The sequence below is a fragment of the Bufo gargarizans genome, chromosome 3 (assembly GCF_014858855.1).
Source record: "Bufo gargarizans isolate SCDJY-AF-19 chromosome 3, ASM1485885v1, whole genome shotgun sequence".
NCBI lineage: Eukaryota > Metazoa > Chordata > Amphibia > Anura > Bufonidae > Bufo > Bufo gargarizans.
In genome coordinates this window covers 233,498,153-233,525,538 of record NC_058082.1, presented here as the reverse complement: position 1 = coordinate 233,525,538, position 27,386 = coordinate 233,498,153, and the positions used below count along the sequence as shown (strand labels likewise).

General features: G+C 44.9%; 1 protein-coding gene across 1 annotated transcript in view; it reads right to left on the bottom strand.

Moving 5' to 3' along the window:
• Positions 1–27,386, bottom strand: part of ITGBL1 (integrin subunit beta like 1) — a 500,642-nt gene that overhangs the window by 348,780 nt on the left and 124,476 nt on the right. Inside the window, exons 3-4 of the mRNA XM_044286160.1 lie at positions 15,551–15,697; positions 10,765–10,887 (exon numbers count right to left, since the gene is read on the bottom strand). Coding sequence (XP_044142095.1) covers positions 10,765–10,887; positions 15,551–15,697 — 270 coding nt within the window. The remainder of the gene's footprint in view (positions 1–10,764; positions 10,888–15,550; positions 15,698–27,386) is intronic.

The following is a 27,386-nucleotide window of genomic DNA, read 5'->3' as shown; positions in this document are numbered from 1 at the left end:
ATATTTTCGGTGTAACTGGCATAAAACTGTATCTTCCAAACTACTGAACGGATGTGCGTGAATTTTGGATATGTGGTTCACCCAGATCCCCCGGTTCCGAGGATATATTGGTTATGGGGTTATTGCATGTTTTGGGGTTCCTGTGATATGTTTTATAAAACTGTATTTCTCTGCCTTTGATAATTATATTCGCCATTGTGTTCAATAATCATCACCGGCAGAGGGGAGGATTTTGTGTGGGTGTGTTTCTATTGTCCCATTGTGTGTTTAAATGGTGATGTCTGTCCTGTTGTCTCCACATGTGTATTGGCAATCTCCCTTTGTCCTGAGAGATAATTGGATTGCCCTCGGTTGTCTCCGGGACAGAGAGGAGGAAACGATGATGCATTGTGGGGATGTGTTGTATCTGTCCTGTATTTGCAAACAACTGTAATAAAAACCAGGCTGGGTGTGCCAGCACGTCAGACCACTGCTTGACCCTCAACACGGAGCCTTGCCTCGTTATTGGGGGGATTCCCTGTATGCTGTTAGAGACTGATTGCCAGGAGTGTAAGCTGATTGTATGCTTTTCCTGTTCGTCTGCTAGCAGCTATTCGCGAGGTTCCAGTTTGGAGTGCTATTTTGTATCCAGTTCGGGAGTTTGGTGTTCTGCAGTAGCTGTGCCTGTCTCTCAGAAAGGGGCATATCGCCTAAACTGATTTTAACCCCTTGTCTGCTGAAACGGTCCGTTACAATTGGTGGCAAGCGGCAGGATCGTTCCTACAGCCAGAAGGACAGCTACAGGAGACACCATTTCTGTGGATTCTACAATTTAAGGGCAACGCATGTCCCAGTACAGCGACCCTAAAAGCAACAGGATGGAACCAGCAGTGTTATACGAGGAGGAGGACCTGGATGGCCAGGATGCATTAAGGAAAAGCATCTGGTACCAGGCCCTGGATAATGTACAATACCAGCGGGGTGAGAGTCTCCCCAGTGAAGAGCAGCAGTTGCAGAAGCAAGTGGCCCTGCGGATGCCCTTCCTGGGAGAGCAGCCCCTGGAGGAATGGGTGAAGGAACTAGAGCACCGGGTATGGCAGGAGCTATGGCTGGAGGATGCCTACCAGGCGCTCTGGTGGTATATGGCACAGTATATACCCTGGACAGCTGAGCATGACAAGCCAGAGGGAGAGGAGTTTGATGGTCCTGGCTTGTTATGAGAGTACTTTGTAGAGCCTGGCTTTGGGAGCCCTGCACAGTCCAGACTTCAGGACATTTTCTATGAGAGGGAGGTTAGGCATGAGTGGGATGACCCCCATGAGGTAGAGCAAGACATGGCTCACCTAGCAACCCTGGAGTGGGAACTGGAGCAGGACTACCGAGATCTCTTCCACTCCATTGGGAAGGCTCAGCAGGACAGCAAGATGACAGACCCGGATCCAGACCCATTCAGCTGGGCAGATATTGTGGAGTGTTACTGGGAAGAACCCCAGGTGGCCGGTGGAGATGGGACCAAGGTATCTCCACCGATCCTGCAGGGAATTGGGAGCCCAGTCTCCATTCCCCAGCGGCAGTGTGAAATGCAGGGAGAGGAGAGCAGCGTCCTCCCTCCCCAGCGGCAGACTGAGTCACAGGGGGCAGAGGTAGTTGTTCCTGCCCCCCAGCAGCAGCATAATTTTTTGGGAATTGGGAGCCCAGTCTCCATTCCCCAGCGGCCGTGTGATGTACAGGGAATTGGGAGCCCAGTCTCCATTCCCCAGCGGCAGGTGGAGTTACAGGGGGCAGAGACAGTCGGTCCTGTCCCCCAGCGGCAGAGTGTCCTACAGGGAATAGAGAGCCCAGTCTCCTTTCCCCAGCAGCAGGACACTGTATTGGGAGCGGAGGCGGTCGGTCGCTCTCCCCAGCGGCTGTAAGTATGTATGGGAGAGGAGCTCGTTACCCCCTCTCCCCAGCGGCAGCTTAACGCACCAGGGGGAGACAGTAAGCCCCACAACAGTGCAGATGGGACCGTGGTCTCTGCACTTACAGCACAGGGGGTAGGGACAGTCGGTCCTCTCCCCCAGCAACAGGGCTGTTTAGCCAAAGGGGAGACAGTCGGTTTCCCCCTCCAACAACCAGACTCCAACCAGGCTTCTTCCGTGGTAGCCCACAAAGCAACCTCCACTCCAAGCCAGGGAGCAACACAGAGACCGGGAGTACCAGCTACCAATATAATCTTGGTGGATTCACTGGACAGAGTCAGGCTACTAAATTCAACAGGTCCAGTATTTGGTTGTGGGTGGCCTTCCAGACTAACTCAGGTACCGACCGGCGTGAGGTCAGGTATCTGGTTAGTCTTCCCTGGGGGGAGAGATGTGTGGCGAAAACAACCTCGCCACAGTGTTTTGGAGGGGGCTGTTTGCCAGCCTCCTGCCCTGGGATTATGGTCCCTTAAGTTATTGGGTCTTAAGGCACTTGGGACTGAGCCCTCTGTCCCTGGATTGCATAATTTGCCTTACTTGCTTGGATTTTACTATTCCCATAGTGAGAACAATGGATGAAGCACATGGTGAGAACAATAGATAGCGGCCATTTTAACTCACAGACACTGTTCTGACTTTTCAACACGGTGCTATCTTGCCTGTATTTGGTGCACAGAGACATCATTCAGTAGTTTGAAACTACCAACCAGGGGACACATTTATTAGTGACTATTTTCTGTATAACTTGCATATTTTCGGTGTAACTGGCATAAAACTGTATCTTCCAAACTACTGAACGGATGTGCGTGAATTTTGGATATGTGGTTCACCCAGATCCCCCGGTTCCGAGGATATATTGGTTATGGGGTTATTGCATGTTTTGGGGTTCCTGTGATATGTTTTATAAAACTGTATTTCTCTGCCTTTGATAATTATATTCGCCATTGTGTTCAATAATCATCACCGGCAGAGGGGAGGATTTTGTGTGGGTGTGTTTCTATTGTCCCATTGTGTGTTTAAATGGTGATGTCTGTCCTGTTGTCTTCACATGTGTATTGGCAATCTCCCTTTGTCCTGAGAGATAATTGGATTGCCCTCGGTTGTCTCCGAGACAGAGAGGAGGAAACGATGATGCATTGTGGGGATGTGTTGTATCTGTCCTGTATTTGCAAACAACTGTAATAAAAACCAGGCTGGGTGTGCCAGCACGTCAGACCACTTCTTGACCCTCAACACGGAGCCTTGTCTCGTTATTGGGGGGATTCCCTGTATGCTGTTAGAGACTGATTGCCAGGAGTGTAAGCTGATTGTATGCTTTTCCTGTTCGTCTGCTAGCAGCTATTCGCGAGGTTCCAGTTTGGAGTGCTATTTTGTATCCAGTTCGGGAGTTTGGTGTTCTGCAGTAGCTGTGCCTGTCTCTCAGAAAGGTGCATATCGCCTAAACGGATTTTAACCCCTTGTCTGCTGAAACGGTCCGTTACAGTGCGCATTTCCGCAAGTCATCGACAGCTTCAGCCGGTCTGTCAACGCTGCAGCAGCGCTTGAAATTGCTAGCTCACCGGCTGTTGTGCAACTTGAGCACACGCTGGAACTCCACGTTCCACATGTTGGCCAGGCTTTGCTAGAAGCAGAGGGCAGTAGTGGAATACCAGCTGCAACATGGTCGTCGCCTTTCCAGTCAGCTTCCACTATTCACAAGCGAGGAGTGGGCATCAATGTCTGACCTCTGTGAGGCTTTAAGAAACTTTGAGGAATCAACACAGATTGTGAGCGGCGATAACGCTATTATCAGCGTAACCATCCCACTTCTGTGTCTACTCAAACACTCTCTGCTCACAATTAAGGATGACGCTTTGCATGTGGAAGAGGTCAAATGGGGGAAGACATTACACAGAGTGATAGTCAGACCACCCTCAGTTCGTCTTAGACAATGAAGAGGAGGAGGAGTAGCAGGGGACGGGTGCCTCCGCTACAGAGGGTAGTACTCATGGAAGTTTAATTCCATCTGTTCAGCGTGGGTGGGCAGAAGAGGATGAGGAGATTGAGAGTAATCCTCCTGATGACGACAGCGAAGTCTTGCCTATTGGTGTTCTGGCACACATGGCTGACGTCATGTTAGGCTGCCTTTCCCGCGCCCCGTGCGTTATACGCATTTTAGACAACACGGAATACTAGTCTTTCACCCTTCTTGACCCCCGCTACAAAGAACTTCTCATCTCTCATTCCTCTGGTAGAGAGGATGAGCAAAACGATGCAATACCAGAAGATCCTTGTTGAAAAACTGCTCCAAACATTTACATCTGACAATGCTGGCGGCAGAGTCCGTAGTTCCTTGGCTAACCAAGGTGAGAGCACATGGTGAGAACAATAGATAGCGGCCATTTTAACTCACAGACACTGTTCTGACTTTTCAACACGGTGCTATCTTGCCTGTATTTGGTGCACAGAGACATCATTCAGTAGTTTGAAACTACCAACCAGGGGACACATTTATTAGTGACTATTTTCTGTATAACTTGCATATTTTCGGTGTAACTGGCATAAAACTGTATCTTCCAAACTACTGAACGGATGTGCGTGAATTTTGGATATGTGGTTCACCCAGATCCCCCGGTTCCGAGGATATATTGGTTATGGGGTTATTGCATGTTTTGGGGTTCCTGTGATATGTTTTATAAAACTGTATTTCTCTGCCTTTGATAATTATATTCGCCATTGTGTTCAATAATCATCACCGGCAGAGGGGAGGATTTTGTGTGGGTGTGTTTCTATTGTCCCATTGTGTGTTTAAATGGTGATGTCTGTCCTGTTGTCTTCACATGTGTATTGGCAATCTCCCTTTGTCCTGAGAGATAATTGGATTGCCCTCGGTTGTCTCCGAGACAGAGAGGAGGAAACGATGATGCATTGTGGGGATGTGTTGTATCTGTCCTGTATTTGCAAACAACTGTAATAAAAACCAGGCTGGGTGTGCCAGCACGTCAGACCACTTCTTGACCCTCAACACGGAGCCTTGTCTCGTTATTGGGGGGATTACCCTGTATGCTGTTAGAGACTGATTGCCAGGAGTGTAAGCTGATTGTATGCTTTTCCTGTTCGTCTGCTAGCAGCTATTCGCGAGGTTCCAGTTTGGAGTGCTATTTTGTATCCAGTTCGGGAGTTTGGTGTTCTGCAGTAGCTGTGCCTGTCTCTCAGAAAGGTGCATATCGCCTAAACGGATTTTAACCCCTTGTCTGCTGAAACGGTCCGTTACAGTGCGCATTTCCGCAAGTCATCGACAGCTTCAGCCGGTCTGTCAACGCTGCAGCAGCGCTTGAAATTGCTAGCTCACCGGCTGTTGTGCAACTTGAGCACACGCTGGAACTCCACGTTCCACATGTTGGCCAGGCTTTGCTAGAAGCAGAGGGCAGTAGTGGAATACCAGCTGCAACATGGTCGTCGCCTTTCCAGTCAGCTTCCACTATTCACAAGCGAGGAGTGGGCATCAATGTCTGACCTCTGTGAGGCTTTAAGAAACTTTGAGGAATCAACACAGATTGTGAGCGGCGATAACGCTATTATCAGCGTAACCATCCCACTTCTGTGTCTACTCAAACACTCTCTGCTCACAATTAAGGATGACGCTTTGCATGTGGAAGAGGTCAAATGGGGGAAGACATTACACAGAGTGATAGTCAGACCACCCTCAGTTCGTCTTAGACAATGAAGAGGAGGAGGAGTAGCAGGGGACGGGTGCCTCCGCTACAGAGGGTAGTACTCATGGAAGTTTAATTCCATCTGTTCAGCGTGGGTGGGCAGAAGAGGATGAGGAGATTGAGAGTAATCCTCCTGATGACGACAGCGAAGTCTTGCCTATTGGTGTTCTGGCACACATGGCTGACGTCATGTTAGGCTGCCTTTCCCGCGCCCCGTGCGTTATACGCATTTTAGACAACACGGAATACTAGTCTTTCACCCTTCTTGACCCCCGCTACAAAGAACTTCTCATCTCTCATTCCTCTGGTAGAGAGGATGAGCAAAACGATGCAATACCAGAAGATCCTTGTTGAAAAACTGCTCCAAACATTTACATCTGACAATGCTGGCGGCAGAGTCCGTAGTTCCTTGGCTAACCAAGGAGGGGAGACAAGGGGAACACACAGCAGTTCCAACAGAGGCGAGGCAACACTCAAGCCTGAGACAGTTTCATGACACCCCGCCAGCACCCTCATCCTGATGCGCGCCTAGTTTCACAAGTAGGGAAAATTTGGGGAAGATGGTGAAGGAGTACATAGCAGACCGTGTCAGCATCCTCAATGATCTCTCAGTGCCTTACAACTACTCGGTGTCCAAGCTGGACACGTGGCACGAACTGGCGTTCTATGCCTTGGAGGTGCTGGCCTGCCCTGCCGCCAGTGTTTTGTCTGACCAGGTATTTAGTGCTGCTAGTGGCATTATAGCAGATAAGCGTATCCGCCTGTCAACTGAAAATGCTGACAGGTTGACTCTTATAAAAATTAACAAGGCCTGGATTGACCCTGAATTCTCGACTCCACAGGTGGAAAGCCGATTAACATAAAGGCACTTTAAATGTGTTGTTTATAATGCACTGAATACGCTGTATTCCCATGCACCCCTTCAACCACAAACAAGGGTATATGGTTGAATCTTCCTTTTCTCATCCTCCTTCTCCTCTTTCATCATATCAAGACATGCTTATTCCTCGCATATATGCCCTTTGCATATAATGTTTTACAGGGTCAGCTTACCAGCAGGCCCTCGCATATAAATTTTTAGAGGGTCAGCTCACCAGCAGGACTTCACATATAATGTTTTAAAGGGTCAGGTCACCAGCAGGTCCTCACATATAATTTTTTAGAGGGTCAGCTCACCAGTAGGCCCTTGCATATGTTTTACAGGGTCAGCTCACCAGCAGGCCTTCACCTACAATCTTTTACAGGGTCAGCTAACCTGAAGGCCTTCACATATAATGTTTTAGAGAGTCAGCTCCCCTGCAGGTCCACACCTAAAATATTTTACAGGGTCAGCTCACCTGCAGGCCCTCACCTAATTATACCTAATAGGTAATTTTCCCATGTGCTGCCTTGCTTGGATGTGGTAGCCATAGCTGTTTCTCAGGCTCCCTCTCTGGAATAGAACCATGATTCCCCCGTTACCCATGGTCACCATGGTTTGCACTGAAAATAACATTGAAAGTTGATAGGACAGACATCTTAATGGATCGTCACCGTCACGGGAACATGTGATCGGCCCCAGGTTATCTAGAGTCACCATAGCGGCAGCAGGCCCTCGCCCATAATGTTTTAGATGGTCAGATCAGCAGGCCCTTGCGCCAAATGTTTTTGATGGTCACCAGCAGGCTATCAATCATAATTTTTCAAGGCTGTGTATGATGCCCTCCTTTATGTGTAACAAAGGGTGTATTGGAGTGCCAATTCCTTGTAAATATACAGGAAAGAATGTTTCCTAACAATTTTTACTCTAAAATCGATTTTATCTTCGGTAGAGCACCCAAGCATCCTGATGTGTTCGGCCAGAGCACCCGAGCACTTTGGTGCTCGATCAACACTAATCTTTATCCCTTAGTAGATTTTCTCTTGGGAAATTGTGTTTTAACTTAATGTGCCATGATCTCTGAGCAAGCAGTGTAGCTGAAGTTATATAAAGTCTGTGATCCATTCCTGACGTCTAATCCTGAATCTTTTAAATGAGTTGCCCGAAGCTGACAGGCTGCCAACAGCGACTAAGCAAGAGGCATCATTGTTCAAAATAAGTGTACAACTGGAGATACCAGCGTTTGATAGCCTTCACCTCTAGCTCACTAGTTAGTCCCCTTTTCTTGGGCTGAAGTGTTCTAGAAATGACAACATTGATCATACTCGTATTGATCTCATCTAACATTGTGTTTAGTCAATCGCGTCCAGGGCTGGAGAAGTGGGTGAGGGAACAGAAACTTAATCATGGAAAGGATAGTCATAGGAAGCGACAAATACTTTCAAAGCCAAAAACAAACTTTGGATGGTGGAGGCTTGAAAAGACACATTAAAGGCACATTTTGACTTTAAATGTTGTTTGTTAGGAAGCTAAACATCGTTCTTAAATAATTCATGAATTTATAATCTGTTCAGTATGTGTTGTAGACTGTAATGAAGTCTTCTAGCTGGAGGCCCCTTCAACTGCAAAATCTGAGTTTCTACCAAAACATACAGTATAATGATATGAAGAAATTAACCCCCATCCAGATGTCCTCTATTAATATAGATTGGTGCACATTGCTAAAAATCTAAATTTAAATTAGGCACATTGGAAAGTTTTATTTCAGACCCTCATCTCATTAGGTTCACATCAGGACACTGTATAGGCTTATCAATAATCAGTTCTCCTTAGTTATGCAGGATTCAACTTTTTCTTTTTTTTGCGTGTTTAGCATTGCTTTGTTCTATGAAGAAATTGCAGACAGACAAGGGTTCTTTCACACTAGCGTCGCTGGATTCCAGCAGGCAATTCTGTAGCCGGAACTGCCTGCCGGCAATCTGTATGCAAACGGATACCATTTGTAGACGATCTGGATCCGTCTAACAAATGTATTGCAATACCGGATCCGTCTCTCTGGTTGTCATCTGGAAAAACGGATCCGGTATTTATCTTTTTCAAATTTTTAAAGGTCTGCGCATGTGCAGACCGCAAAACCGGATCCGTTTTTCCGTTACACTTAGGGCCGGATCCGGCATTAATGCATTTCAATGCAAAATAATGCCGGATCTGGCATTCCGGCAAGTGTTCCGAAATTTTCTCCGTCCAAAAAACGCACAGTGACTAAACTGAAGACATCCTGATGCATACTGAACGGATTGCTCTCCATTCAGAATGCATTAGGATTTTTTCCGTTATTGAGCCCCTAGGACAGAACTCAATACCGGAAAATTTTGACGCAAGTGTGAAAGTACCCTTAGATTGTATAAGGTGTAGGGCAGCCAGAAATTGTGTTTTGGGTTGCTCTTCCCTCTGTTTGCCATTTAAAAATACTGATCCCATTGCTGTGGTCAGCCCTGCGAACCAATGAGAGGTATCACCACTTCAGCTCATCCATTCCAGTCACAGCTACAGTATTTCACAGACAGAGACAAAAAAACTGCAGTTCATCCCCTTCATCCCCTTCACAAAAGAAAAACGCTAGTGTGAAAGTACCCTTACCAAAAATTCTGTACAATTTAGAATTCACGGTTCCTTCAATAGCAGTAAAGCATGACTCACCTCCATGCTTGACAGCTGGTGTGATGCAGCAAGGGTTTACCTGACATAAACGGGGAGATTTATCAAGACTGTCGTTTTACACACCAGTCTTAATCTCTCTACCACTTGCATCAGATGTGCCACAGTTAAGAGGAGCTTGCTTTTTAATGTTTGTGGCACATCCGTGCAGGTCCATGCACCATGCAGATTCAAAATAGAGATCTACACCAGCAAGCACCACTTTCTGCTTTGAAAAGTGTTTAGCTCAAAAAGTCGCAAAACTTTGCACAACTTCAACAAGCACCACACTTTGCAACTTTTTGGTGCCAGTTTTTGGCCACAGAGGGGATAATACATTTCTCCCTTACTGCATAAAATACACAACTGCTACAAAGCTTAACTTGGCATTTTCAATGGAGTTCTCACCAATTGGTACATCTCTTTTTTAACAATTTCCCGAACTCGGGTTCGGTTCCAAGTGGTACCTTGGAACCGAACCTTAGTTTTGGAAATGTTTCTTTATAGCACAAGTCTCGCGAGACTTTGCAAATCAATGACTTCGGCTCATCAGAGCCAATACATTCTAATACTGTACGGCTAATACTGTATGCTGTAAAATTAACGTTTTCCTTCACTGGAAGTAAACAGATTAGATCAAATAAAAAATTAATAAAAAATAAATAAAAAACAGCCTACTGTCATTAACACTTTCCACCAAATCTTACAGTGGGTACTATAGTATCAAGCATTCTCTGGCCATCTGTCCAGCTCAGAATCATCCATCACACTGCCAAATTGTGAAACGCATTTCTGAGAATGGTGATGTTTGCCATTACATATGGTGATCTTAGGTTTGCGTGTAGCTGCTCAACCATGAAGACCCATTTCATAAAGCTTCTGACACAGTTCTTGTGCTGATGTCACTTCTAGAATCAGATTAAAAATCATACTAAAACCCTTTTACGTACTATGCTTTTCAGTACTCAGTGGCCAAGTTCACTTAATCTACCTTGGGCAGGTCTACTGTAACAGATCAAACATGTCAGAAACTGGGGCAAAGGTGGCATCTTACTACAGAGTAATGCTTAAAATCAATGGGACTCTGAAGACTGGAGTTTCAAGTGGTACCAGCCTTTTGAGTACATTTATTAGGTTGTCTGCTGTCTGTGTGCCAGAAACTGAAATATACTACAGCTAGAAGCAAAAGTAAATATAGTAGACTATATAAACTACAGGCAATGGAATCTTAATGTGTACATCACTGGTAAAGGATGTGAAAATGAAAACTGGAAAAATGGAAGCTCCAAATTCCTTGAAAGTAGACAAAAGTTTATTTTTTTTTATTAGTTTCCGTGACAAGAATAGTTGTCAGTTTACATCTAGTGCATAATAAGGCAAATCTCCTCACAAGTACCATTATAATATTTAGGGCTATGTCTCTGTATCTTACATATATTATTCACACAGGGTTCTCATAAATAGGGCAGGAATGCCCATATTTGCATATCCCTTAGTAACACAATTGTGAATTACTATTGGACTTCTGTCTTTAATATAAATATATACATGTCATCTAGTTATAACTACATACCTCCACACATCTCTCCAGTTTCATCATCAATACATTCCCTGTCATCACAGTCACAAAACTTCCCGTATATCAATCCATTATTTTCAGAGTTCTCACATTTACATCTCCCGCACTGGCAGGTGCCTGAAAAAAAGAGCAAAGGTAAATTGGGAATTAATCAGTTGTCATTAAATCCTTAAAAATAAAGAAGGTCATGCATTAAAGGGGGTTTGCAACTTCAGCAAATAGCATTTATTACCGTATACAGAGAAAGTTTCCATGGTTACGACCACCCTGCAGTCCAGCAGCATGGCTGTGCTTGTACAATGTAGAAAAAAGTACCAGCTTACGTGCGCTACCACGGTCCTGGCCACCAGAGAGGCTAGAATTTTTTCTTATAGTGTGCAAGCACGACCACTGCTGCTGGATTACAGGGTGGTTGTAACTATGGAAACAAGCAGTATATAATGTGATGGAAAAATGTATCCAGACAGTAAGGCCTCTTTCACACGGGCGTCATGTTTTTTGCCCGGATAAGAGGCGGGTGCGTTGCGGGAAAATGCGCGATTTTTCCGCGCGAGTGCAAAACATTGTCATGCGTTTTGCACTCGCGTGAGAAAAATCACGCATGTTTGGTACCCAAACCCGAACTTCTTCACAGAAGTTCGGGCTTGGGATTGATGTTCTGAAGATTGTATTATTTTCCCTTATAACATGGTTATAAGGGAAAATAATAGCATTCTGAATACAGAATGCTTAGTATAATAGTGCTGGAAGGGTTAAAAATAATAAAAAAGTTAACTCACCTTCTCCTCTTGTTAGCGTAGATCCCGGTCTGTTCTTTAGCTGTGGACTGAATGACCTGAGGTGATGTCAGATGACATGCTCCAATCACATGGTCCATCACCATGGTGATGGAGCATGTGATCTGACGTCATCAAAGGTCCTTCAGCCCACAGCTAAAGAAGAGACCGGCCTCTACGTGAACAAGAGGAGAAGGTGAGTTAACTTTTTTATTATTTTTAACCCTTCCAGCACTATTATACTAAGCATTCTGTATTCAGAATGCTATTATTTTCCCTTATAACCATGTTATAAGGGAAAATAATACAGTGAATAGACTGTCACCTAGAACCCATGCGTGAAAATCGCACCGCATCCGCACTTGCTTGCGGATGCATGCGATTTTCACGCAACCCCATTCATTTCTATAGGGCCTGCGTTACGTGAAAAACGCACAAAGAGGAGCATGCTGCGATTTTCACGCAACGCATAAGTGATGCGTGAAAATCACCGCTCGTGTGCACAGCCCCATAGAAATGAATGGGTCAGGATTCAGTGCGGGTGCAATGCGTTCACCGCACGCATCGCACCCGCACGGAAAACTCGCCCGTGTGAAAGGGGCCTAAAGGAAGCAATATGGATAATAACAATACATTAGTAAGTGTCTTGTATTAGACCCTCAAGCAAGCAGGCTTCAGGGTCTATTAGATGAATACATCAATACAGGCAACAAGGTGGCAGCACTGTATTGTTATATTGAAAATTAAGTGTTCAATGATGGCTATATAGCCATCAATGAACACAATGGGCAATCTAATCATTGCCAGTTTGACTATAAAAAGTGAAAAGAAAAGGTTAAAAAAAAGTTTTATAAAAACTATTAAAAAGTTCAAATCACCCCCCTTTCCTTGCGAAAAATGCCCATACAATTAATATATAATACTATTAATGGCATACGGCAAATGGCGTAACGAAGAAAAAAAAAATGCTAATTTGCCACTTCAACTCCCCAATATTTTTTTTTTATCAAACGTTATCAAAAAGTCGCACACACTTCAAATTGGTATCACTGAAACGTTCAGATTGCCCCTCCAAAAAAGGTCCATCATACAGCCCCGTACACATAATTACAAAAAAAGTTATAGGGGCAGAATTTGGTGAAGAAAATGTAATTTTTTTTCTCAAAGGCTTTAATATTTTTTTTCAGTATTAAAACGCAAAAAAAATTATACAAGTGTGGTATCGTTGTAACCGTACTGACCTGGAGAATGAAGACAACAGGTCAATTTTACGTACGGTGTAAAAAATAAATGCAAACCTTTGTCAGAATTGTGTTTTTTCCTAATTCTACCCCATTTGGATTTTTTTTTCTGCCTCCCACTACATGGTATGCAACCGTAAATGGTGCCAGTAGAAAATGCAACTTGTCCCGCAAAAATAAGCCCTTATAAGGCTATGTGGACAGAAAAATAAAAAAGTTAGGACTATGGGAACGCGGGGAGTGAAAAAACGAAAACTCAAAAATGGAAAATGTCAGGGTCCTCTAAGGCTTAAAAGGGTTGTCTGAGTTCAATAAAACCTTGAAAAGCCCCTGTAAATGCTCTACAATAACAAAAGAAGAAACACTCCCCTGTTTTTTTCCAGTGGTGGGGTCTGACATAAATTTCCTGGCTGCTGTTGTGACATTTCATTCATACAGGTCACTCACTGTGCAGTCAATTATTAGCCTCACCAGTAGATGGGACATGTGTCCAGAACATCATAGCTGCAGCCAGGAAAACAAACAGCAGTGGACAGGACCAGAGCACAGTGATGGAAGCAGCAGAGGAGAAGAAGGGTGAGTATGTGATATTTTGTTATTTGAAGGCCCCTTTACGTTGCTCACTTGTCAAAAAGGAAGCGCTCCTTCCTGCACATTATGGGGAGGAGAGATCGCTAATGCCATCGCTCATCCCCATACAGAATCACTGTTTGCCGGTAACAGAGTGCTGTTCAGACGAATGATCTGTTACTGGCATACAATGATTTAGGTGACTGCACCAATGATCCCAATACCCGATGAACGAGTGTTCGGCAGCACCTTAACATTGGCAGATTATTGCTAACAAGAGTTCATATGAATGTTCGTTAGTGATAATCTGCCTATCAAGCAGTATAAAGCATCCTTTAGACTACTTATAGAGACTGTCCAAGTCTTTAGTTTAATTTGGACAGCCCCTTTCATAAGTCAATAATTATTGGTGCAATTTTCTTTTGTAATTCTGCCGCAAGTGCAGTTACCGTATATTTGAAACACAGAATCTACAGGAGTTTCATTCTGTCTCAGGCTGGGTTCACATCCGGTGTTTGCCCTACATCTAACATACACTCACCTAGAGAATTATTAGGAACACCTGTTCTATTTCTCATTAATGCGATTATCTAGTCAACCAATCACATGGCAGTTGCTTCAATGCATGTAGGGTTGTGGTCCTGGTCAAGACAATCTCCTGAACTCCAAACTGAATGTCAGAATGGGAAAGAAAGGTGTTTTAAGCAATTTTAAGCGTGGCATGGTTGTTGGTGCCAGACGGGCCGGTCTGAGTATTTCACAATCTGCTCAGTTACTGGGATTTTCACGCACAACCATTTCTAGGGTTTACAAAAAATGGTGTGAAAAGGGAAAAACATCCAGTATGCGGCAGTCCTGTGGGCGCAAATGCCTTGTTGATGCTAGAGGTCAGAGGAGAATGGGCCGACTGATTCAAGCTGATAGAAGAGCAACGTTGACTGAAATAACCACTCGTTACAACCGAGGTATGCAGCAAAGCATTTGTGAAGCCACAGCACGCACAACCTTGAGGGTTGGGCTACAACAGCAGAAGACCCCACCGGGTACCACTCATCTCCACTACAAATAGGAAAAAGAGGCTACAATTTGCACAAGCTCACCAAAATTGGACTGTTTAAGACTGGAAAAATGTTGCCTGGTCTGATGAGTCTTGATTTCTGTTAAGACATTCAAATGGTAGAGTCCGAATTTGGCCATCCCTCATGACCATCATGTACCCATCCTCTGATTGCTACTTCCAGCAGGATAATGCACCATGTCACAAAGCTTGAATCATTTCAAATTGGTTTCTTGAACATGACAATGAGTTCACTGCACTAAAATGGCCCCCACAGTCACCAGATCTCAACCCAATAGAGCATCTTTGGGATGTGGTGGAACGGGAGCTTCGTGCCCTGGATGTGCATCCCTCAAATATCCATCAACTGCAAGATGCTATCCTATCAATATGGGCCAACATTTCTAAAGAATGCTATCAGCACCTTGTTGAATCAATGCCACGTAGAATTAAGGCAGTTCTGAAGGCAAAAGGGGGTCCAACACCGTATTAGTATGGTGTTCCTAATAATTCTTTAGGTGAGTGTATATGTTGGGGGGGATAAAAGAGTACAAAATCATAGTTCACTACACTGTTCCATTATTAAAGTATACAGTATTTTTTTTTTTTTTTTTTGCAATAGAACGCTATTGTGACAGATTGATTGTGATTTTTTTAACATATATTTTTTTTGTACATGTTAAAGGTAAGACAAAAACGTGATGTGAACCCAGCCCTAAGCAAATATGTCAACAAAATATAAAATTATTAAATCAATTCTGCCCACTATATGTTGAAAATTAGTGCATTTTTTATATATGCTTTTAAATCAGCACATATCATCCCTGATTATTTGAATAATGCATTCAGAAAAATTATCGTACCGCATCTTTTGAATGAAAAAAAAAAATAATTATGCACAGCTGGAGTTTATGTCAGTTCCAGAATGCTCAGCACGGTTACTTTTCTTATTAAATTACAGTATCTGAATTTCCTCTTAGGTTATTTCAGTCCATATAATTCTAGGTAGAAGCTTGGCATTTTTTGAAAAGCACACTGTGCACTAGTCTTGATTTTTTATGATAATAACTCAACTAAAAGTTTGCAGTGACCTAAAAGTTACATTTCAAAGAACTTTGTATAAATGGCATGCAAACCTGCATTTGAACAAATGACTCCTTGAGAATTTTTGCACATTTCGTTGCTTTGCTTTCGTGTCAGGTCACAAGTAGTTGGGTATTGACAGGCTTCTCCGGACCAGCCAGAATCACATTGGCACTTTCCACAGTCACACCTTCCATGTCCTAAAATAATAAACAAGAATATTTTTAAAGCAAACACAATTTTATGTTTTTTTTCTCATGTGCGTAGAAGAGGCAATATAAATAGTCATTTTAATACTGTTTAATACTGTACAAAAATACTCCATTCTCATTAAATATCCAGTTGCAAATCAGTTTTTTTTTCTACCACCTTATACTGCATCCTCCATTTTTACACCTAAAAGCATCAAGTAACAACAATGATTAAGTAAACTGGGTCATCGTAGTAATCATCAGCGTATCATAATAAAACAATTTGAAGGACATAGTCTCAGACTAGGGACTAAAAAATAAATAAATACATATATAAATATATATAGTGTATAACATCTGTGGGACAAGGATTACCAAAAAACACCAGATATTATTCATAATGGGTCTTACAAATAAAGATTTTGCATGGCATACTACACCACAAAGTTATTTTTCAGGTTCTGTCTCAAAAGTCATAAATGTTATATATGAAAATCCCCAAATGCTGATTTAATCCTTGTACTTTGCTGATGCCTAAAATTCTCCTTTTACTCAAGGATGTTACTCAGATATTAGGTTCTATATTCCACCTCTATATTCAATTTAACCTTAAGGGCTGTTTCACACGAGCTGATGCCGTGCGTGACATCCGCTGCGTGAATGACAGCCAAGACCCGATGCGGACTGCAGAGGCACGGAGCATTAACATGACTGATAATGCTCCGTGCCTCTCTGTGATCTCTTTACTACAAAATCACAGTGACAACTTTATCTCACTGTGATTTCATAGTAAAGAGATCACAGAGAGGTACGGAGCGTTCTCAGTCATGTTAATGCTCCGTTCCTCTGCAGTCCGCATCGGGTCTTGGCACTCTTTCACGGAGCGGATGTCACGTACGGCTTCCGCTCGTGTGAAACAGCCCTAAGGCCCCTTGCAGACGAGCGTGTCCGGATGCGTTCAGTGAAAACTGCACGATTTTAAGTTCATTCAGTTTTGTTTGTGATCGCGTTCATTTTTTTTTTGTGCGGGTTCAATACGATGTAACGCGTTTTGCACACGCATGTGAAAAACGGAATGTTTACAAAACAACATCACTTAGCAACCATCCGTGAAAAACGCATTGCATCCGCACTTGCTTGCGGATGCGATGCGATTTTCACGCAGCTCCATTCACTTCTATGGGGCCAGCATTGCGTGAAAATCACAGGATTTTCACGCGACGCAAAAGTGATGAGTGAAAATCACTGCTCAGGTACACACCCCAATTTAAATGAATGGGTCCTGATTCCGTCCGGGCGCAATGTATTCGCATCACGCACCGCACGGAATACTCGCTAGTGTGAAAGGGGCCTAACTATTATATTCTGGGTGCGGAACATTTCTCATGTGGGAAAAACGATGGCCCCAAATAAGCTTTTCGCTGCTACGAGACTGATTATTTGTAACTTCAAATCTCCTTTTTACTAGTGTTTATTTCACAGCTGCAGAGAATTCTTTGAAGCACCCCTCACTTTTTCTTCTTCTTCTCCCCCTTTCTTTTGTGGTCTTTGGGTGGTTGGGTACATTACTAGTATTACTAGTATTTCTCCAATTGAAGTTCTTATATCGTATATACCAGGCTTTCCATTCCTCTGATCTGTCATAAGAAGGGAGAAGAAGAAAAAACAGGATCCTGTAAAAAACGGATACTGTTGCATCAGTGTGAGCCATTTCCATCTGAGATCAGTATTTTTAGACTGAGAAAAGGCCTGGATGCAGTACTTATTTCCCATCTAAAAAAAAAACTAACTCAGAAGGAAATGGCTCAAACGATGACAACTGATGCAACAGGATCTGTTGTTTTTTTTTCTCTCTTCTTCTGACGGATCAGAAGAACAGAAAGCTAAACAGCGATATGAACTCAGCCTTTAGAACTTTCGCACATAATATCTGGTATGTATCGACTTTATAAGGGTACTTTCACACTAGCGTTTTTCTTTTCCGGCATTGTGTTTCGTCCTAGGGGCTCAATACCGGAAAATAACTGATCAGTTTTATCCGTTCGGGATGCATCAGGATTAGGGATGAGCGAACTCGAACTGTATAGTTCGGGTTCGTACCGAATTTTGGGGTGTCCGTGACACGGACCCGAACCCGGACATTTTCGTAAAAGTCCGGGTTCGGGTTCGGTGTTCGTCGCTTTCTTCGCGCTTTTGTGACGCTTTCTTGGCGCTTTTTGAAAGGCTGCAAAGCAGCCAATCAACAAGCGTCATACTACTTGCCCCAAGAGGCCATCACAGCCATGCCTACTATTGGCATGGCTGTGATTGGCCAGAGCACCATGTGACCCAGCCTCTATTTAAGCTGGAGTCACATAGCGCCGCCCGTCACTCTGCTCTGATTAGCGTAGGGAGAGGTTGCGGCTGCGACAGTAGGGCGAGATTAGGCAGATTAACTCCTCCAAAGGACTTGATTAACTGATCGATCTGCAGCTGTGGATCATTGAGCTGCTGATCCTCAATTGCTCACTGTTTTTAGGCTGCACAGACCGTTTGTCAGTCTCATTTTTCTGGGGTGATCGGCGGCCATTTTGTGTCTTGTGGTGCGCCAGCACAAGCTGCGACCAAGTGCATTTAACCCTCAATGGTGTGGTTGTTTTTTGGCTAAAGCCTACATCAGGGTGAAGCTGTCACACCAAGTGCATTTAACCAGCAATAGTCTGTTCATTTTTTGGCCATATACAAAATCAGGGGCAAGCTGCGCCTGTCACCAAGTGCATTTAACCCTCAATGGTGTGGTTGTCTTTTGGCTAAAGCCTACATCAGGGTGAAGCTGTCACACCAAGTGCATTTAACCAGCAATAGTCTGTTTATTTTTTGGCCATATACTACATCAGGGGCAAGCTGCGCCCGTCACCAAGTGCATTTAACCCTCAGTAGTGTGGTTGGTCAAGCTGTGACACCAAGTGCATTTAACCAGCAATAGTCTGTTCATTTTTTGGCCATATACAAAATCAGGGGCAAGCTGCGCCTGTCACCAAGTGCATTTAACCCTCAATGGTGTGGTTGTTTTTTGGCTAAAGCCTACATCAGGGTGAAGCTGTCACACCAAGTGCATTTAACCAGCAATAGTCTGTTTATTTTTTGGCCATATCCCAGTCTAATTCTGTCACTAAATCCATACCGGTCACCCAGCGCCTAAATACTAGGCCTCAAATTTATATCCAGCTAAATCTGTCCCTAGTGCTGTAGCTGGGCGAGTTATTTAGTGTCCGTTCAAGCACATTTCTTGTTCTGGGTTGAAATACAATTCCCAATTTAGCAATTTCATAATTTAGTGGTTCCTGCTATATCAGAGCTATTTGAAATCTATCCCAAAAAGGGTATATAATATTGAAGGTGCACATTGGGTCATTCAGAATAACTTCACACACACCCGCTACTGTGTATTTCCAAGTCTAATTCTGTCACTAAACCCATACCTGTCACCCAGCGCCTAAATACTAGGCCTCAAATTTAAATCCCTCTAAATCTCTCGTTACCCACCGCTGTACTGTTGTTGCTGGGCAAGATATTTAGTGTCCGTCAAAGCACATTTTTTGTTCTGGGTTGAAGTACAATTCCCAATTTAGCAATTTCATAATTTAGTGGTTTCTGCTATATCAGAGCTATTTGAAATCTATCCCTAAAAGGGTATATAATATTGAAGGTGCACATAGGGTCATTCAGAATAACTTCACACACACGCTTCTGTGCATTTCCAAGTCTAATTCTGTCACTAAATCCATACCGGTGACCCAGCGCCTAAATACTAGGCCTCAAATTTAAATCCCTCTAAATCTCTCGTTACCCACCGCTGTACTGTTGTTGCTGGGCAAGATATTTAGTGTCCGTCAAAGCACATTTTTTGTTCTGGGTTGAAGTACAATTCCCAATTTAGCAATTTCATAATTTAGTGGTTTCTGCTATATCAGAGCTATTTGAAATCTATCCCTAAAAGGGTATATAATATTGAAGGTGCACATAGGGTCATTCAGAATAACTTCACACACACGCTTCTGTGCATTTCCAAGTCTAATTCTGTCACTAAATCCATACCGGTGACCCAGCGCCTAAATACTAGGCCTCAAATTTAAATCCCTCTAAATCTCTCGTTACCCACCGCTGTACTGTTGTTGCTGGGCAAGATATTTAGTGTCCGTCAAAGCACATTTTTTGTTCTGGGTTGAAGTACAATTCCCAATTTAGCAATTTCATAATTTAGTGGTTTCTGCTATATCAGAGCTATTTGAAATCTATCCCTAAAAGGGTATATAATATTGAAGGTGCACATAGGGTCATTCAGAATAACTTCACACACACGCTTCTGTGCATTTCCAAGTCTAATTCTGTCACTAAATCCATACCGGTGACCCAGCGCCTAAATACTAGGCCTCAAATTTAAATCCCTCTAAATCTCTCGTTACCCACCGCTGTACTGTTGTTGCTGGGCAAGATATTTAGTGTCCGTCAAAGCACATTTTTTGTTCTGGGTTGAAGTACAATTCCCAATTTAGCAATTTCATAATTTAGTGGTTTCTGCTATATCAGAGCTATTTGAAATCTATCCCTAAAAGGGTATATAATATTGAAGGTGCACATAGGGTCATTCAGAATAACTTCACACACACGCTTCTGTGCATTTCCAAGTCTAATTCTGTCACTAAATCCATACCGGTGACCCAGCGCCTAAATACTAGGCCTCAAATTTAAATCCCTCTAAATCTCTCGTTACCCACCGCTGTACTGTTGTTGCTGGGCAAGATATTTAGTGTCCGTCAAAGCACATTTTTTGTTCTGGGTTGAAGTACAATTCCCAATTTAGCAATTTCATAATTTAGTGGTTTCTGCTATATCAGAGCTATTTGAAATCTATCCCTAAAAGGGTATATAATATTGAAGGTGCACATAGGGTCATTCAGAATAACTTCACACACACGCTTCTGTGCATTTCCAAGTCTAATTCTGTCACTAAATCCATACCGGTGACCCAGCGCCTAAATACTAGGCCTCAAATTTAAATCCCTCTAAATCTCTCGTTACCCACCGCTGTACTGTTGTTGCTGGGCAAGATATTTAGTGTCCGTCAAAGCACATTTTTTGTTCTGGGTTGAAGTACAATTCCCAATTTAGCAATTTCATAATTTAGTGGTTTCTGCTATATCAGAGCTATTTGAAATCTATCCCTAAAAGGGTATATAATATTGAAGGTGCACATAGGGTCATTCAGAATAACTTCACACACACGCTTCTGTGCATTTCCAAGTCTAATTCTGTCACTAAATCCATACCGGTGACCCAGCGCCTAAATACTAGGCCTCAAATTTAAATCCCTCTAAATCTCTCGTTACCCACCGCTGTACTGTTGTTGCTGGGCAAGATATTTAGTGTCCGTCAAAGCACATTTTTTGTTCTGGGTTGAAGTACAATTCCCAATTTAGCAATTTCATAATTTAGTGGTTTCTGCTATATCAGAGCTATTTGAAATCTATCCCTAAAAGGGTATATAATATTGAAGGTGCACATAGGGTCATTCAGAATAACTTCACACACACGCTTCTGTGCATTTCCAAGTCTAATTCTGTCACTAAATCCATACCGGTGACCCAGCGCCTAAATACTAGGCCTCAAATTTAAATCCCTCTAAATCTCTCGTTACCCACCGCTGTACTGTTGTTGCTGGGCAAGATATTTAGTGTCCGTCAAAGCACATTTTTTGTTCTGGGTTGAAGTACAATTCCCAATTTAGCAATTTCATAATTTAGTGGTTTCTGCTATATCAGAGCTATTTGAAATCTATCCCTAAAAGGGTATATAATATTGAAGGTGCACATTGGGTCATTCAGAATAACTTCACACACACCCGCTACTGTGTATTTCCAAGTCTAATTCTGTCACTAAACCCATACCTGTCACCCAGCGCCTAAATACTAGGCCTCAAATTTAAATCCCTCTAAATCTCTCGTTACCCACCGCTGTACTGTTGTTGCTGGGCAAGATATTTAGTGTCCGTCAAAGCACATTTTTTGTTCTGGGTTGAAGTACAATTCCCAATTTAGCAATTTCATAATTTAGTGGTTTCTGCTATATCAGAGCTATTTGAAATCTATCCCTAAAAGGGTATATAATATTGAAGGTGCACATAGGGTCATTCAGAATAACTTCACACACACGCTTCTGTGCATTTCCAAGTCTAATTCTGTCACTAAATCCATACCGGTGACCCAGCGCCTAAATACTAGGCCTCAAATTTAAATCCCTCTAAATCTCTCGTTACCCACCGCTGTACTGTTGTTGCTGGGCAAGATATTTAGTGTCCGTCAAAGCACATTTTTTGTTCTGGGTTGAAGTACAATTCCCAATTTAGCAATTTCATAATTTAGTGGTTTCTGCTATATCAGAGCTATTTGAAATCTATCCCTAAAAGGGTATATAATATTGAAGGTGCACATAGGGTCATTCAGAATAACTTCACACACACGCTTCTGTGCATTTCCAAGTCTAATTCTGTCACTAAATCCATACCGGTCACCCAGCGCCTAAATACTAGGCCTCAAATTTATATCCCGCTGAATTTGAATACAATACATTGGGCCAAATAATATATTTGTTGTTGTGGTGAACCATAACAATGAGAAAAACATCTAGTAAGGGACGCGGACGTGGACATGGTCGTGGTGGTGTTAGTGGACCCTCTGGTGCTGGGAGAGGACGTGGCCGTTCTGCCACATCCACACGTCCTAGTGTACCAACTACCTCAGGTCCCAGTAGCCGCCAGAATTTACAGCGATATATGGTGGGGCCCAATGCCGTTCTAAGGATGGTAAGGCCTGAGCAGGTACAGGCATTAGTCAATTGGGTGGCCGACAGTGGATCCAGCACGTTCACATTATCTCCCACCCAGTCTTCTGCAGAAAGCGCACAGATGGCGCCTGAAAACCAACCCCATCAGTCTGTCACATCACCCCCATGCATACCAGGGAAACTGTCTCAGCCTCAAGTTATGCAGCAGTCTCTTATGCTGTTTGAAGACTCCGCTGGCAGGGTTTCCCAAGGGCATCCACCTAGCCCTTCCCCAGCGGTGAAAGACATAGAATGCACTGACGCACAACCACTTATGTTTCCTGATGATGAGGACATGGGAATACCACCTCAGCATGTCTCTGATGATGACGAAACACAGGTGCCAACTGCTGCGTCTTTCTGCAGTGTGCAGACTGAACAGGAGGTCAGGGATCAAGACTGGGTGGAAGACGATGCAGGGGACGATGAGGTCCTAGACCCCACATGGAATGAAGGTCGTGCCACTGACTTTCACAGTTCGGAGGAAGAGGCAGTGGTGAGACCGAGCCAACAGCGTAGCAAAAGAGGGAGCAGTGGGCAAAAGCAGAACACCCGCCGCCAAGAGACTCCGCCTGCTACTGACCGCCGCCATCTGGGACCGAGCACCCCAAAGGCAGCTTCAAGGAGTTCCCTGGCATGGCACTTCTTCAAACAATGTGCTGACGACAAGACCCGAGTGGTTTGCACGCTGTGCCATCAGAGCCTGAAGCGAGGCATTAACGTTCTGAACCTGAGCACAACCTGCATGACCAGGCACCTGCATGCAAAGCATGAACTGCAGTGGAGTAAACACCTTAAAACCAAGGAAGTCACTCAGGCTCCCCCTGCTACCTCTTCTGCTGCTGCCGCCTCGGCCTATTCTGCTGCTGCCGCCTCGGCCTCTTCCTCCGCCTCTGGAGGAACGTTGGCACCTGCCGCCCAGCAAACAGGGGATGTACCACCAACACCACCACCACCACCTCCGTCACCAAGCGTCTCAACCATGTCACACGCCAGCGTTCAGCTCTCCATCTCACAAACATTTGATAGAAAGCGTAAATTCCCACCTAGCCACCCTCGATCCCTGGCCCTGAATGCCAGCATTTCTAAACTACTGGCCTATGAAATGCTGTCATTTAGGCTGGTGGACACAGACAGCTTCAAACAGCTCATGTCGCTTGCTGTCCCACAGTATGTTGTTCCCAGCCGGCACTACTTCTCCAAGAGAGCCGTGCCTTCCCTGCACAACCAAGTATCCGATAAAATCAAGTGTGCACTGCGCAACGCCATCTGTGGCAAGGTCCACCTAACCACAGATACGTGGACCAGTAAGCACGGCCAGGGACGCTATATCTCCCTAACTGCACACTGGGTAAATGTAGTGGCAGCTGGGCCCCAGGCGGAGAGCTGTTTGGCGCACGTCCTTCCGCCGCCAAGGATCGCAGGGCAACATTCTTTGCCTCCTGTTGCCACCTCCTCCTTCTCGGCTTCCTCCTCCTCTTCTTCCACCTGCTCATCCAGTCAGCCACACACCTTCACCACCAACTTCAGCACAGCCCGGGGTAAACGTCAGCAGGCCATTCTGAAACTCATATGTTTGGGGGACAGGCCCCACACCGCACAGGAGTTGTGGCGGGGTATAGAACAACAGACCGACGAGTGGTTGCTGCCGGTGAGCCTCAAGCCCGGCCTGGTGGTGTGTGATAATGGGCGAAATCTCGTTGCAGCTCTGGGACTAGCCAATTTGACGCACATCCCTTGCTTGGCGCATGTGCTGAATTTGGTGGTGCAGAAGTTCATTCACAACTACCCCGACATGTCAGAGCTGCTGCATAAAGTGCGGGCCGTCTGTTCGCGCTTCCGGCGTTCACATCCTGCCGCTGCTCGCCTGTCTGCGCTACAGCGTAACTTCGGCCTTCCCGCTCACCGCCTCATATGCGACGTGCCCACCAGGTGGAACTCCACCTTGCACATGCTGGACAGACTGTGCGAGCAGCAGCAGGCCATAGTGGAGTTTCAGCTGCAGCACGCACGGGTCAGTCGCACTACAGAACAGCACCACTTCACCACCAATGACTGGGCCTCCATGCGAGACCTGTGTGCCCTGTTGCGCTGTTTCGAGTACTCCACCAACATGGCCAGTGGCGATGACACCGTTATCAGCGTTACAATACCACTTCTATGTCTCCTTGAGAAAACACTTAGGGCGATGATGGAACAGGAGGTGGCCCAGGAGGAGGAGGAGGAGGATGAGGAAGAGGGGTCATTTTTAGCACTTTCAGGCCAGTCTCTTCGAAGTGACTCAGAGGGAGGTTTTTTGCAACAGCAGAGGCCAGGTACAAATGTGGCCAGCCAGGGCCCACTACTGGAGGACGAGGAGGACGAGGATGAGGAGGAGGTGGAGGAGGATGAGGATGAAGCATGGTCACAGCGGGGTGGCACCCAACGCAGCTCGGGTCCATCACTGGTGCGTGGCTGGGGGGAAAGGCAGGACGATGACGATACGCCTCCCACAGAGGACAGCTTGTCCTTACCCCTGGGCAGCCTGGCACACATGAGCGACTACATGCTGCAGTGCCTGCGCAACGACAGCAGAGTTGCCCACATTTTAACCTGTGCGGACTACTGGGTTGCCACCCTGCTGGATCCACGCTACAAAGACAATGTGCCCACCTTACTTCCTGCACTGGAGCGTGATAGGAAGATGCGCGAGTACAAGCGCACGTTGGTAGACGCGCTACTGAGAGCATTCCCAAATGTCACAGGGGAACAAGTGGAAGCCCAAGGCCAAGGCAGAGGAGGAGCAAGAGGTCGCCAAGGCAGCTGTGTCACGGCCAGCTCCTCTGAGGGCAGGGTTAGCATGGCAGAGATGTGGAAAACTTTTGTCAACACGCCACAGCTAACTGCACCACCACCTGATACGCAACGTGTTAGCAGGAGGCAACATTTCACTAACATGGTGGAACAGTACGTGTGCACACCCCTCCACGTACTGACTGATGGTTCGGCCCCATTCAACTTCTGGGTCTCTAAATTGTCCACGTGGCCAGAGCTAGCCTTTTATGCCTTGGAGGTGCTGGCCTGCCCGGCAGCCAGCGTTTTGTCTGAACGTGTATTCAGCACGGCAGGGGGCGTCATTACAGACAAACGCAGCCGCCTGTCTACAGCCAATGTGGACAAGCTGACGTTCATAAAAATGAACCAGGCATGGATCCCACAGGACCTGTCCGTCCCTTGTCCAGATTAGACATTAACTACCTCCCCATAACCATATATTATTGGACTCCAGGGCACTTCCTCATTCAATCCTATTTTTATTTTCATTTTACCATTATATTGCGATGCTACCCAAAGTTGAATGAACCTCTCCTCTGCCTGTGTGCTAGGCCTAAATATATGCCAATGGACTGTTGCAGTGGTGGCTGACATGAAGCCTGATTCTCTGCTATGACATGCAGACTAATTCTCTGCTGACATGAAGCCAGATTGTCTGTTACGGGACCTCTCTCCTCTGCCTGGGTGCTGGGCCTAAATTTATGACAATGGACTGTTGCAGTGGTGGCTGACGTGAAGCCTGATTCTCTGCTATGACATGCAGACTGATTCTCTGCTGACATGAAGCCAGATCCTCTGTTACGGGACCTCTCTCCTCTGCCTGGGTGCTGGGCCTAAATTTATGACAATGGACTGTTGCAGTGGTGGCTGACGTGAAGCCTGATTCTCTGCTATGACATGCAGACTGATTCTCTGCTGACATGAAGCCAGATCCTCTGTTACGGGACCTCTCTCCTCTGCCTGGGTGCTGGGCCTGAATATATGCCAATGGACTGTTGCAGTGGTGGGTGACGTGAAGCCTCATTCTCTGCTATGACATGCAGACTGATTCTCTGCTGACATGAAGCCAGATTGTCTGTTACGGGACCTTTCTCCTCTGCCTGGGTTCTGGGCCTAAATTTATGAAAATTGACCCTTACAGTGGTGGGTGACGTGAAGCCTGATTCTCTGCTATGATATGAAGACTGATTCTCTGCTGACATGAAGCCAGATTGTCTGTTACGGGACCTTTCTCCTCTGCCTGGGTTCTGGGCCTAAATTTATGAAAATTGACTCTTACAGTGGTGGGTGACGTGAAGCCTGATTCTCTGCTATGATATGAAGACTGATTCTCTGCTGACATGAAGCCAGATTGTCTGTTACGGGACCTTTCTCCTCTGCCTGGGTTCTGGGCCTAAATTTATGAAAATTGACTCTTACAGTGGTGGGTGACGTGAAGCCTGATTCTCTGCTATGATATGAAGACTGATTCTCTGCTGACATGAAGCCAGATTGTCTGTTACGGGACCTTTCTCCTCTGCCTGGGTTCTGGGCCTAAATTTATGAAAATTGACTCTTACAGTGGTGGGTGACGTGAAGCCTGATTCTCTGCTATGATATGAAGACTGATTCTCTGCTGACATGAAGCCAGATTGTCTGTTACGGGACCTTTCTCCTCTGCCTGGGTTCTGGGCCTAAATTTATGAAAATTGACTCTTACAGTGGTGGGTGACGTGAAGCCTGATTCTCTGCTATGATATGAAGACTGATTCTCTGCTGACATGAAGCCAGATTGTCTGTTACGGGACCTTTCTCCTCTGCCTGGGTTCTGGGCCTAAATTTATGAAAATTGACTCTTACAGTGGTGGGTGACGTGAAGCCTGATTCTCTGCTATGATATGAAGACTGATTCTCTGCTGACATGAAGCCAGATTGTCTGTTACGGGACCTTTCTCCTCTGCCTGGGTTCTGGGCCTAAATTTATGAAAATTGACTCTTACAGTGGTGGGTGACGTGAAGCCTGATTCTCTGCTATGATATGAAG